A 13,381-nucleotide genomic window follows, 5' to 3' on the forward strand; every position below is an offset into this window, starting at 1 on the left:
GCTGGTCTCCAACTCCTGACCTCGGGTGATCCACCCGCCTTGGCCTCCCAAAGTGTTGGGATTACAGGAGTCAGCCACTGAGCCTGGCGGAGCACTTTCTTATGTTATTAAGTAGCCTAATCCAGGTGGGGCGAGGTCCCTCACGCCTGTAATCCCGACAACTCTGATGGCCAAGGTGAGAAGATCGCTTCAACTCAGGAGTTCGAAACTGGCCCGGGGCAACATAGCGAGGCCCCCCACCAACCATCTCTAGAAAAAATACAAAAATTAGGCCAGGTGCGCACCGCGCCCGGCTAATTTTTGTATCTTTTGTAGAGACCCGGTTTCGTCATGTTGCCCAGGCTGGTCTCGAACTCCTGAGCCCAAGCCATCCATCCTCCCGCCTCGGCCTCCCAAAGTGCTGGGATTACAGTAGGGCCCAGCCAGCCTCATGTTTTATTTAGCAGTCCCTCCCTGTTGCACACTTGGATAGTTTTTTAATTTTTTTAGACAGGGTTTACCTCAATCTCGCAGGCTGGAATGCTGTGGTGGGATCATAGCTCACTGGAGCCTTGAACCTTTGGGCTCAAGTAGCTGGGGGGCTGAGGTAGGACTACAGAGATGGGGTTGCGCCATGTTACTAGGCTGCTCTTGGCCTGAAGGGTCCTCCCGCCTCGGCCGCGCCAGACATAGTTTTCTATTTTTGACCAAGATAAACACTGTGCTGTGTCTGAATTTTTCAGCTACCCTTCTTCAGCCGGCAACACACAGGACCTGGCGGGGAGGTCGCTGTTACCAGTCCCCACTCTGACTAGAAGACTGCCCAGCTCCAGGCACTGTAGCGCCCCAGTGACGTAGCCAAACACCCGCGCCTCTGACGTCGCCGAAAGCCCACCTCTATGGTGTTGGCGAAGACGCGCCCTTGTGACGTCACGGAAGGCACGCTCTTGTGGCGTCGCAGGGGACCGCCACTCACGCGGAGCCAATCGGAACCCGCGGCGGGGCTGCTGGGTCTTCCAGGAGCGCGCTTGAGCGGACGCTGGCTACGGGTGGCCGGGCGGGATGTAACCGGCTGCTGAGCTGGCAGTTCTGTCTCCCTAGGCTTCGGCCCCGCCGCCGCCGCACATAAGCTGCGAGGAGGAGCTTTACGACTTCCCGGTCTTCGGGGCGGGCGCAGCAAGGGCCAGACTGCGCTAGCAGGCGCTGCGCGCCAACCGGCCGGCACCTGTCGCAGAAGGTGCAACCGATCGTACTGTCGCGCAGAAGCTCCTCAATGGCCAGCGCCAGCTGCAGCCCCGGCCACTGTTGTCTTTCTGTTGTCTTTCTAATTGCATCACGTTTAAGGCACGTTGCCTTAAAGTCTTGCTGTATCTTTTTTCTTCTTTTGTTTGTATTTTCCCTCACTTCCCGCTCCTGTGGTAATCATCCATTTTATTTGGTTTGGGTCTTATAGGTCTTGATTTATGCACTTTCCAGGTTGAGAGCTCACCTTTTCCATTTGGTAAGAAACTGAGCAATGGATGACGGCTGACTAGAAGTAGTCTTCTTTTTTTATAGTGATTTCAGCTGAAACAACCTGTAGGTGCATGCTGTTTATCAGTAGTGCTAATTTGTCACTAATCCATACTTTGCTTAATGAATAATTTTATTTTTGTTAATATGTGATTTACAATATTACCTAAATGTTGTAGAGCTAGTTCCTAATATAAGATCAAATAAGAACAGACTAAATTTTTACTTTTTGATAGTAATAATATTGAGAAAGCATGAAAAAAATGTAGATGATAAACCACTTTTACATGTGACTCTTGCAAATGTGAGCTACAGCATTTTACAATTTTATAATGTAATGTACATAATCAGAATGTGCCTATAGAATACTTTAAAAATATTACCTATAATTGAAGTTATTTACAAAGGATAATATTAAACACTGAGAATTTTAGGGCTTTTCATTAATTCATATGAAACATATTCCTTTTTACATACTGTGCATAATAATTGAACTCTACATTTGATAACACTATTTTCCAAATTAAAGCAATTATTTGCATATGGATTTCTCATAAACTCCTATCTTAAGCTTTTTTTTTTTTTTTTGGCAGGAGTTGGCAAGTTAAAATCAGATGTATTCTTTTATTCCTCAGGGAATGTTTTTACTTAAAATAGAACTTTACATGGCACCGAATACAAATATATTGTGCCTAATTTTTACTGAGCGACTCTCCAAATTGATATGAGAATTCTGATTCAGAATTACAGACTTTATTTCTCTATTTTAATCATATTGTTATATATTAAGTACAGGTAAATAGTGCTATACATTTTTGTGTGAGTATTCTGAATGTACCTTTAAATTTATTTTCCTTACTCTTGTAGATATTGGTCCTGTCACTGATGATCCTTCCTCTTTGCCTCAGCCAAGTGTCAATCAGAGTTCACGACCATTAAGTGAAGAACAGCTAGATGAGATCCTCAGTCCTGAACTAGACAAAATGGTCACAGATGGTAAAATATTTGCCCTACATCTAGGCTTTCTAAAAGACCTGAGTAAATATGATTTTTAAAGATTTTTGCATGGTTATAATTTAACTTCTAATTATTTCTATCAGTTAAATACTATTTTATATCAGTATATTGAATTAGTAGCTGTTAATGTTTCTATTTTTTTTAAAATTTATTCTAGGAGCAATTCTTGGAAAATTATATAAAATTCCAGGTAAATGTGTTTTGATTTTCTAGTTTATGAAAATGGCATTCCCCATACCATGACCCTACTGGTCTTTTAATCTTGTTACTATTATTGTTTTATCTCCTAGAGCTTGGCGGAAAAGATGTTGAAGACTTATTTACAGGTGTACTTAGTCCTGCGAACACTCAGCCAACTCCATTGCCACAGCCTCCCCCACCAACACAGCTGTTGCCAATACACAATCAGGGTATGTTATGACTTTATAATTCTACATTATATTCACACACGTGTGTATATATGTGGGTACATATATACACACAAGCAAGTTTTGTCCTGTTCTTTAGTAGCCACATATACAAACTGATAGGGAGAAAAACCCTTTTGTAATGATAGAAAAATACTGACTTCACATAGCGGTCTCCCTGAAATTCTCTGTAATTCTGTAATTATCCTTATGTCCAGAATTCTTTTGCTCATTCATTGGCAGTGGGGAGGATGTAACAGTGCCTGCGCTCTTCCCTCCCTGCAAGTCCCATTCCCAGCTCACTCCACTCTAGTCATTTCCCACATAGGCACTTCTGTGTGTGTGTGGAACTGTCCCCGCTCACCTGGCTGCCTGTACGCCCTCGGTTTCACTGTCATCTCTCAGAGGTTAGCTGGTCACCACCCCACCCCCACGTTTTTCATTTGTAGCATATGGCACAAATATAATACCTGTTTGGGTAATTATGTCTTCCCTTTAGATTGTGAGCTCTTTAAAGGCTAGAGTTGTCCATGTGCTTGCTTATGTGCCCTGCCACAGAGTATGTGTTCAGTACATACTTTCATAGTAAATCAGTGACCTTTCTATCCCTGTAGACACTATGAAATTTTGTGAATGTTTGCCTATTTTGTTCATTTTTCTTCTGCCTACTTACAACTAGCTACCAATTTCTCCCCTTTTCTGTAGAGCTGAAATTTGATAGCCTAGGATTAAGGTCTGTATGAGTGGATAGGGAAATTGGTACAGGTACGGGAATCTCCTATAGGAAGGAGTTTATGGAGTTGCATGGTGGCATGTAGATAACTCTACCTATATGTATTTTTGTTTTGTTTTGAGACAGGGTCTCGCTCTGTCACCCAGGCTAACATGCAGTGGTGTGAACACAACTCACGTCAGCTGCGATCTCCTGGGCTCAAGCGATCCTACTGTCCTCAGCCTCCCATGTAGGTGTGACCACAGACACACGCCATCGTGCCTGGCTTATTTTTTGATTTTTTGCAGAGGTGGGGGTCTCACTTTGTTGCCCAGGCCAGTCTAGAACTCCTGGGTTCAAATGATCCTCCCACCTCGGCCTCCCAAAGTGCTGAGATTACAGGCGTGGACCTCTGTGCCCAGCTAGTATATATTTCTGATGATTTGAGCGTAGGAACATTTTTCTATATCCTGTTGTCACTGCCTCATGACTATATCCTGAATTGAATAACATGAGGATATCTTATCCTTTTCTTGTATAAGTGCCAAAGTGTGTGAATAATTTGTAACCTTTACTAACAACTTTGTATATACGTGAAAATTCCGTAATGCACATAATGGAAATATTTGAGTTTTTACCAGTTTAGCCTCTAAACATAAATTTACCTTGATTTTTGCTAGGCTAGACATGTGATTTACATTTGGGTAATATACTCATCATAACTACTTCTTGCCTTAATTGTTCCTGTATGCTTTTTTTTTCTGAGACAGAGTCTCACGCCTTCGCCCAGGCTGGGGTGCAGTGGCGTGATCTCGGCTCACTGCAACCTCTGCCCTCCGAGTTCAGCGATTCTTCTGCCTCAGCCTCCTGAGTAGCTGGGATTACAGGTGCCTGCCACTGCGCCCAGCTAATTTTTTGTATTTTTAGTAGAGACGGGGTTTCACCATCTTGGTCAGGCTGGTCTTAAACTCCTGACCTTGTGATCCATCTGCCTCGGCCTCCCAAAGTGCTGGGATTACAGGCGTGAGCCACCGCGCCCAGCCCCCATATGCTGTTTTAACGATTAAGAACTATTCAGTATTTCTCTTTTCAACATATAAAAATGACCTGTCTTTATGTTTTCTGAACTGAAAGTGCATATTTTAAAAATCAAAGATGTATTTCTTTATAAAAAACATCTTATAATCATTATGAAAATCACTTCATTGTGCAGTCTCATTTTTAAAAGGTCTTGAGAGGATGACTTCTTTTTCTTTACTTTTTTTTTTTTTTTGCAAGGTGTTAATACAGGGTGAATCAGGTTGCCTACCCTTAGGAGTTTGTAATTCTAATACTGTAGACTTTCAGATATACAACTAATGCGTATTATAGTGCAGTATAATTCAAGTACAGCCTTATGAATCACTAAGATTTCATTGTTCTTGTTTGAAAGAATAGTAGTTCTAATGTAAGGACAAAGCATGATCAAGTTACATATAGGGTGACACATAGTTATTCAAGAATGGCAACTTTAACGTTTTCCAGAGCAAAGGGAGTGGGCATTGTTTAAGGAAGCAAAACTAGAAGTGGACATTGGTGCTGATTGTAAAGGGCTCTGAGAAATAGGCAGAGGCAGCTGGCCTTTTCCCTAGAGGCTTCGAAGAGCCTTTGAAGACCTTACACCAGTGGTGTGATCTGATCACTTATGTGTTTTGCTAAGGTAGCTCTGGTGTCAATATTGGGAATACACTTGGGACAAGAAGAATTGTACTAATGAGGTTATTGTGGTTGAGACTAAGTTAAAAAGTAGGTTCCATGTAAAGATACTTCAGTGCTGATTGAAAGGAAGGAATAGATACGAGAGAAAATGACATTAGAACAAGTAGGACTGTGCTACTGAATGGATATAAGGTGTGAGGAAAGGGGGAAATTAAAGTGAATTAGACTGTGTATAAACCAGGGGCCCAGAGGATAATCATGAAACGTGAAACAAAGGAAGACTTAGTGTGTTGTGCTGATAGAAGGTAGTGGAGGTACAATGAATTTAGTTTTAGACCTCTTTTAGGTTAGTAGAAATGGGACATATACACTATTCTGACTTACAAGCAGTTGCAGTTAGTCAAGGAGATGGATGAAATTGTAGGAATTATCTGTGTAATTGTGCTAATTGCAGATGTGGGAAGGATGAGATTTATTAAGAGAATATACTGCCAGTAGAGTATAGAATCTCGAGGAATGCTTTTTAATTAAATGTAATTAAGTATATGCTTAACTCATCTGATTTATATTAGGTGTGCAATTACATGTTTCTTTCTTCCTTTTAAAGGTTAGGTGAAAGTAAAAAAAGTAGTGAGAGATTTGAGACATTGAGTGAGAGGTATAGGATCTTGGAAATGAATGATTGTTAGAGACAGGTTGTACAGTTAAGTAACATGACTACTTGAAAAACATTGTTTCATTGGACCATGGGAAGGTTGTTGCTAATCTTCAGTGGAGTAACTTCAATAGAATTAATGAGAAAGGGGAGGCAAAGTGTAATATGTTATATGTAATATGTAATATGCTTTATTGTCTGATGGTAATAAAGTTCAGAAAGTAGAGAACAGAATTTTCAAGATTGAGATAGAGTAACTTGAAATACCTTTATGTAAAAGTTGTGAAGTAACTTTTGAACTTTTATAAACTAATATGACTAGTTTGGGTAGATATGGTGGACTTGGGGAAAAAAAGACCACTTCTTGTAAAATAAGAAGAAATACTTTGCTTTTACTTGTTTGTCCTTGAACAAATTATTTAATTTCTGTGGGTCCTCTTTGCTTAAATGGAGCTGAACATAATAACCTATTTCAATGGGTTTTCGTGAAGCTGTAAAGCTTTTAAGAAAGTGCTTAGCATAGCATAAAGTACTTAACAAATAATAGCTAATATTACTATTGGGAAAAGTTTCAACATGGTAATATTGTAGATTATTACAAGATTATTATTGTAATATCAGTAGATGGCACTGATACCTAGCTACAGTATGGATCACATTCTCCTTGTCAATAAAGTCTTGTTTCTCCTAATTATATGAAAGACATTTGATATTGTTTATTAAAATTCCACATTCCTTAACGCAGCAGTCCCCAGCCTTTTTCGCACCAGGGACCAGTTTCAAGGAAGACAATTTTTTCACAAACCCAGGTTGGTGGGTTGGGGAATGGTTTTGCAATGAAACTGTTCCACCTCAGATCATGAGGCATTAGATTCTCATAGGAACATGCTCGCATGCACACTTCACAATAGGGTTTGCACTCCTATGAGAATCTAATACCGCTGCTGATCTGACAGGAGGTGGAGCTCAGGCAGTAATGGTCACTTGCCCGCTATTCACCTACTGTGCGGCCGGGTTCCTAACAGGCCATGGACTGGTACCAGTCTGTGGCCCCAGAGTTGGGGACCCCTGCCTTAATGGAATCTGCTTTTCACTGAAGTTGAAAATAGATGTAGCATTCTAGTTTGAAAAAAGCAGAAATCTTGCCCTTTAATCCTTGGAGTAAATGTAAGTGTCGTGAGATATTTGTCATTGTGAAAACCTGATCCAGTGGACCCAGCTGTGGCATTTAGTAGGGTAAGCCCATTTGTGGAAGTCAGAGAGTTCTAGGAAGTCTTTGAGACAAAATCTTTTAAACTTGTCAGTGATCATCCTTAGTATCTGCACATACATACTGGAGCTATGTAGGGTTTAGTGTTGTAACATTCAAATGATGTGGTTTAAGTGAAAGACCATTATACATTGTAAAATGTATGTGTATGAGACTTTTTTTTTAATCTAATGGAATGACATTAGATTAAAAAAAAAATCAGGTGATCAGGTTAGGAATTCTCTAGTTATACCAAGTACTAGTCAACTCTGTATTGCTATTTGTGTAATTAATTGGTGATGTGGATCTCCTGTAATCGTATGGCTGTAAGTGTTGCAACAGTTAACAGAGGCATTGTGTATTTCCACAAATCACCAAGTTTAATTGGGAGGGCTTTTTGAAGGTACACAAAGTTTTTGTTCTTTCTTTTTTCTGGAAACTGCTCCAATATGGACAGTTGGCTTATTTCCAAATAGTTTAGACAAGTAGACTTTCACAATAAGGATTGGAGTTACATGCTTAAAGGAGTGTTGTGAAGAAACATAAGATGGTCCTTTTATTTGCCTAATGTCTGTTCAGAAAGAAAACGATAAGGTATTTGATGTTTGTGAATAAGCTCGAATGAGAATTCAAATGTGTTTGGGGGCTGAACTGTAAGTTATAAAAATTAGGCCAAAACCAGAGTGAATATATTTTTAGCAATAATCATTTGATTGATAGTGATAGATATATTGCTTACTCTAAACTAATTTAGAGAAAGTGTCAATTTAAGAATCATAGGTGGGGTGGACACAGTGGCTCACACCTGTAATCCCAGCACTTTGGGAGGCTGAGGCGGGTGGATCACTTGAGGTAGGAGTTTGAGATCAGCTTGGCCAAAATGGTGAAACCCCACCTCCACTAAAAGTACAAAAATTAGCTGTGCATGGTGGCAAGTGCCTGTGATTCCAACTACTCAGGAGGCTGAGGCAGAATTGCTTGAACTTGGGAGGCGGAGGTGGCAGTGAGCTGAGATCTTGCCATTGCACTCCAGCCTGGGCGACAGAGTGAGACTCCATCTCAAAAAAAAAAAAGGAAAGAATCATAGATTTTTTTTTTTTGGTATTAAGAGGAACAGGAATAAAATATAAGAAACATCTGTTTGTAAATTTTTAATGAAGAGAAAGAATATTTGATAAAACTTACTAGCATTTGCTGTGATTCATTAGTGTTTTTTAGGAGTTAATATGTGTGGAATAGTTACTGCATACCAGGAACTATGTTTAGAGCTGTATATACATTATCTCAATTAACCCAAATAACAGAATACCTACGGTTTACAGAAATAGAAATTGATTTTGCTTCTAACAGGTAAAATTGAGGTTCACACCCCGGGCTTTTGGACTCCGGAACACTTGCTATTTCTAGTACACAATAATGAAATAATCAAGCTGTAGAGATCATATTTCAAAATCTTATAGCCAAAAGTCACTCTTTAAGTATTATATAATATAATACTGAAAAAAATCCTACTTTTAAATTGCATTAAAGGTTTTGATTTACAAGTATAAGCATCTCTTCTATACTTGGGGCTTTGGTTCCAGGACCCCCAGGTATAACCAAAATCTGAGAATACATAAGTCAAATGTTGGCCCTATGGAACTTGGCATACAAGAAAAGTTGGTCCTCTCTATGCATGGGTTTCACTGTGTTTTCCATCCACATTCAGTTGAAAAAAATTTGTGTTTTTGTGGACCCATGCAGTTAAAAACCATGTTGTTCAAGGGTCAGCTTTACTTCAACTCCTTGTTATTTATGAATATTATGCAAACGGAATTATTTTTTTCTCTTAAGATGTTTTTTCACGGTTGCCTCTCATGAATGGCCTTATTGGACCCAGTCCTCATCTCCCACATAATTCTTTGCCACCTGGAAGCGGACTGGGAGCTTTCTCTGCAATTGCACAATCCCCTTATCCTGATGCCAGGTACAAGCCTTATTTTCTATGGAAACTTAAATTGCACTAATTTCTGTTTGATTTATATATAAATTAGTCTGCTTAAATGATTGTGTGTGATATTATTGTATGTTGCATTTATTGTGGCTTTTGCTATAAATATGTTACTTTTAACTATTTTGTAATAGGTTTTAATGAAAGCTATACTTGAACATATATTAAAAAGTTATTTTATGTTTATAAAGTAAAGATATTTATTTTTTCCCAGGGATAAAAATTCAGCCTTTAATCCAATGGCAAGTGATCCTAACAACTCTTAGACATCATCAGCTCCCACTGTGGAAGGAGAAAATGACACAATGTCGAATGCCCAGAGAAGCACGCTTAAGTGGGAGAAAGAGGAGGCTCCGGGTAAAATGGCAACAGTTGCTCCAGTTCTCTACACCAATATTAATTTCCCCAACTTAAAGGAAGAATTCCCTGGTAAGCCATGAATATATTATTTCTCTCTATTTTACCAACATTTTCGCATGTGCAATACCTTTTTTTTTTAACTGCAATAGAAAGGTAGCTTAACTAATTTTCGTCTATGATGACCCACAACATAAAGATTCCCTAGATGTCTAGAAACATCTTGCATTTTACTTTGTCCTAGACCCTGCATCCATCCTCATATTTCCCAAAAATTAGTTTCAATTAGTGAAATGATCAGTTTTTCAGCTCCTAGCAGTACTTATTAATATGCAGAAATCAGTGTTATGTGATTCTTTAAAAAATTTCTAGAACCCAAACTATCATTTAATCAAAAATACTGCTAGGCTAAATCAGTGAATCCTAAATAGTGTTTTTATGAAACGAATTCAATATTGTCTTCCCTTCTTCCCCTCTCACTTTCCCTGACTGTCTAGCTATTACCACTGCCTCTTGAAAAACACAGATGATAATAGTACAGTTTGTGAAAATTCTGATTAACCAGTTAATGAGAAATTTGGATTAATGAAATGTCAATTATTGAATACATGCAAGCAATGCGGTTTTATTATTTTGAGTTCATGGTGTCAGACAAACCAGGATTGAAAAAGTTATTCAAACTCAGTTTTGCAATAGTTTCCCAGCTATCTATCAATACACAAACTCTTAAATTACTAGAGGGGTACCTGGAAGTGACTTTTCATTTGGATGACCCCTGTTTTTAGGTACCTTTTTGGATTGGTGTCTTCATGGTACTTTATTCATTACGTATTGTAATAAATGAAATGCTTTTTATCTAACAATAGAAATCAGTGGTTTGATGCAGGGAGACCTGTGAAGGCAGTGTCCCATTCTTCAGCCACTTTCTTTCCATGCTTACATTTGCTGTTTATGAACATACATGGGTATGTTGTCATTTTGTGTCAGCACAAATTATCCTTACAGCAGAGCTGTAACTTTTTTAAAAGTAATTTTCTTTAATAATTTTACTTTGTGACTCAAGAACCTCATGAAATACTGTGTTAAAGCTGTTGGTCTGTGAACTGATTTTTCATTTTCATTGGCTTTTTGGAAGCTTGCTTTCTTTTTGTAATGTGGAATAAATAATTTCTGTATTTATCATTAACTGTTGATCTTACCCAGGCTTCTTCATTTTATATACCGTGATGACACTGAATTTCATATAAATGGTTTGAACTCATTACTTTTCCATGTGTTTGTTGTCCACAAATGCTAGTGAGATGCTTATTTATGACTTTGTTTACTTCTGGTAGCTCAGATTGATAGATGTTTTACAAACTTGCACTTTGGTTCTGGTGGTATCTTACCACCAGAGGGAATTTATTATGTTTGGCTTACATTTTTGCTACTTTGTCCCTTGAATCTAAAAACTTCCCAACTTTACAAGCTAGGTTGTTAATAAGGCAACACTTCATTTAGAAAACATTTGTTTGGCCTACAGTGTGCCAGGATCTTTGTTCTTTGTAAAAAGCTTAATATACGTCTATGACCTCATGAGAATACGGCCTGAATAAGATTAACTGTCAGCAGTTCATCAACATTCTTTATTACAACACATCATTAGCATGGCTCTGAGAAAGTGTTATACTCTGTTCTTTTGTTGCAGATTAGACTACTAGAGTGAAGCAAATTGCCAAATTGTGGAGAAAAGCAAGCTCACAAGAAAGAGCACCATATGTGGTATTTTAAGAAACTCCTATCTTTTAAATATTTAAATACAGTGCTTGAACCTTATTTGTATTAGGTTAATAACAAATTTCCATTTCAGAAAATGCTTGTTAGTACCTGTACAACAAGCAACTTTATTTTTACAGTGATTTTCTGACTCCTTATGTCTTAATAGAGAGTGTGACATTTTTATAAGCAAGTTAACAGAACCAAAATGTTGAAGATTGAAAATCAGCTATTTTAGGAGGAAAGGAGTAATTCATTTCACTTTAAAATTGTTTTATCTCTTCAGCAGAGGTACAGTTGGCAGTCTGTATCCATGAGTTCTATATCTGTTGATTCAACCAACCATGGATCCAAAATATTTTGGAAAAACATCTATACTGAACTTGTACAGACTCTTTTCCTTGTCATTGTTTTTAAAACAATATAACAACGATTTACATAGCATTTATATTGCGTTAAGTATTACAAGTAATCTAAAGATGACTTAAAGTATACAGGAGGGGCCAGGCACAGTGGCCCACACCTGTAATCCCAGCAGTTTGAGAGGCTAAGATGGGCAGATGGCTTGAGCCCAGGAGTTCAAGACCAGCCTGGGCAACAGAGCCAAAACCTCATCTCTATAAAAAATGAAAAAATTAGTTGGGTATGATGGCGCATGCCTGTAGTCTCAGCTACTTGAGAGACTTGAGGGGTTGAGGCTTCGGTGAGCCAAAATTGTACCACTGCATTCCAGCCTAGGTGACAGAGCAAGACCCTGCTGGGTCAAAAAATAAAAAGGGAGAAAGTATACAGGAGGATATGTGTAGGTTATATGCAAATACTGTGACATTTTCTATAAGGGACTTGAGCATCTGTGGATTTTGGTATCTGCAGGGAATTCTGGAACCAATACCCCATGGATACAGAGGGACAACTGTACTAAATTTGGAGACTGGATTGGCATGCCTCAGTGTCTTCCACAGTCACCTCTTTTCTTGTTAGGTTTCATAGAGAATCTTTGTGCATCTTGAAAGAGAAATATTTAGACATCTTTAAAGAGTTTTTGACACATGATCTTTGCCATGAACTATTAGGTAATTTTATAAGATTCGCAGTTCATATGGTAAATTATTTTCTCCCAAAGAGCCAAATTAAGATTGTCAGCTGGAACCAAATCCTTGCTTTCGTTTTAAAGCATATTAAATCTGTATTATTGTTGGAAAATATATATATTTTCCAGCTTGTTCCCCAGTGCACATATTTTCAGTTACAGTGATTATTTTGGATAGAGCATATATATATGTGTATATGCTCTCTATCACATATATATAGATGTATTGATATGCTGTGTTTTGTCTTGACTTGAGTTAGGTAATGACAGAATTTTAAAAATTTTTAAGTGATTCTTTAATGATACATTTCAAATATCCAGATTTTTTTTTTTAAAGACTGATTGGATATTTTTCCTTTTTTCTAAATTTTTTTTTTTTGAGATGGAGCTTCAAAGTTGTTGCCCAGGCTGGAGTGCAATGGTGTAATCTCGGCTCACTGCAACCTCTGCCTTCCAGATTCAAGCGATTCTCCTGCCTCAGCCTCCCAAGTAGCTGGGATTACAGGCATGTGCCACCATGCCTGGCTGATTTTTCTTTTTCTTTTCTTTTTTTTTGAGACAGAGTTTTGCTCTTGTTGCCCAGGCTGGAGTGCAACGGCGCGATCTTGGCTCACCACAACCTCCGCCTCCCGGGTTCAAGTGATTCTACTGCCTCAGCCTCCCGAGTAGCTGGGATTACAGGCATGTGCCACCATACCTGGCTAATTTTGTATTTTTAGTAGAGATAGGGTGTCTCCATGTTGGTCAAGCTGGTGTCGAACTCCCGACCTCAGGTGATCCGCCTGCCTCAGCCTCCCAAAGTACTGGGATTACAGGTGTGAGCCACTGCGCCCGGCCTAATTTTGTATTTTTAGTAGAGGTGGGGTTTCACCATGTTGGTCAGGCTGATCTCGAACACCTGACCTCAGGTGATCCACCTGCCTTGGCCTCCCGAAGTGCTGGGATTACGAGCATGAGCCA

The 13,381-nt window shown here is 39.0% G+C and overlaps 2 protein-coding genes across 10 annotated transcripts in view; one reads left to right on the top strand and one right to left on the bottom strand.

Annotated features, from left to right (window-relative positions):
- WIPF3 (WAS/WASL interacting protein family member 3) overlaps positions 1-873 on the bottom strand; it is a 197,646-nt gene extending 196,773 nt beyond the window's left edge. For 4 of the 9 annotated variants that reach the window (XM_054560582.2, XM_054560578.2, XM_054560581.2 and 1 more), the window contains exon 1: positions 501-873. The gene's annotated coding sequence lies outside the window, so the exon portion shown is untranslated. The remainder of the gene's footprint in view (positions 1-500) is intronic. The other 5 variants (XM_054560574.2, XM_054560577.2, XM_054560575.2 and 2 more) reach the window with 3 other exon arrangements.
- Positions 874-935: 62 nt separating this feature from the next.
- The window catches only part of LOC100449509 (histone-lysine N-methyltransferase 2C-like), a 60,288-nt gene continuing 47,842 nt past the window's right edge, over positions 936-13,381 (top strand). The window contains 7 exon segments of the mRNA XM_054560586.2: positions 936-1,397; positions 2,359-2,487; positions 2,666-2,698; positions 2,799-2,918; positions 9,063-9,195; positions 9,434-9,648; positions 11,264-11,337. Coding sequence (XP_054416561.1) covers positions 1,253-1,397; positions 2,359-2,487; positions 2,666-2,698; positions 2,799-2,918; positions 9,063-9,195; positions 9,434-9,648; positions 11,264-11,337 — 849 coding nt within the window. The 5' untranslated portion in view covers positions 936-1,252.

This window comes from Pongo abelii, chromosome 6 (assembly GCF_028885655.2).
Source record: "Pongo abelii isolate AG06213 chromosome 6, NHGRI_mPonAbe1-v2.0_pri, whole genome shotgun sequence".
Classification (NCBI taxonomy): Eukaryota; Metazoa; Chordata; class Mammalia; order Primates; family Hominidae; genus Pongo; species Pongo abelii.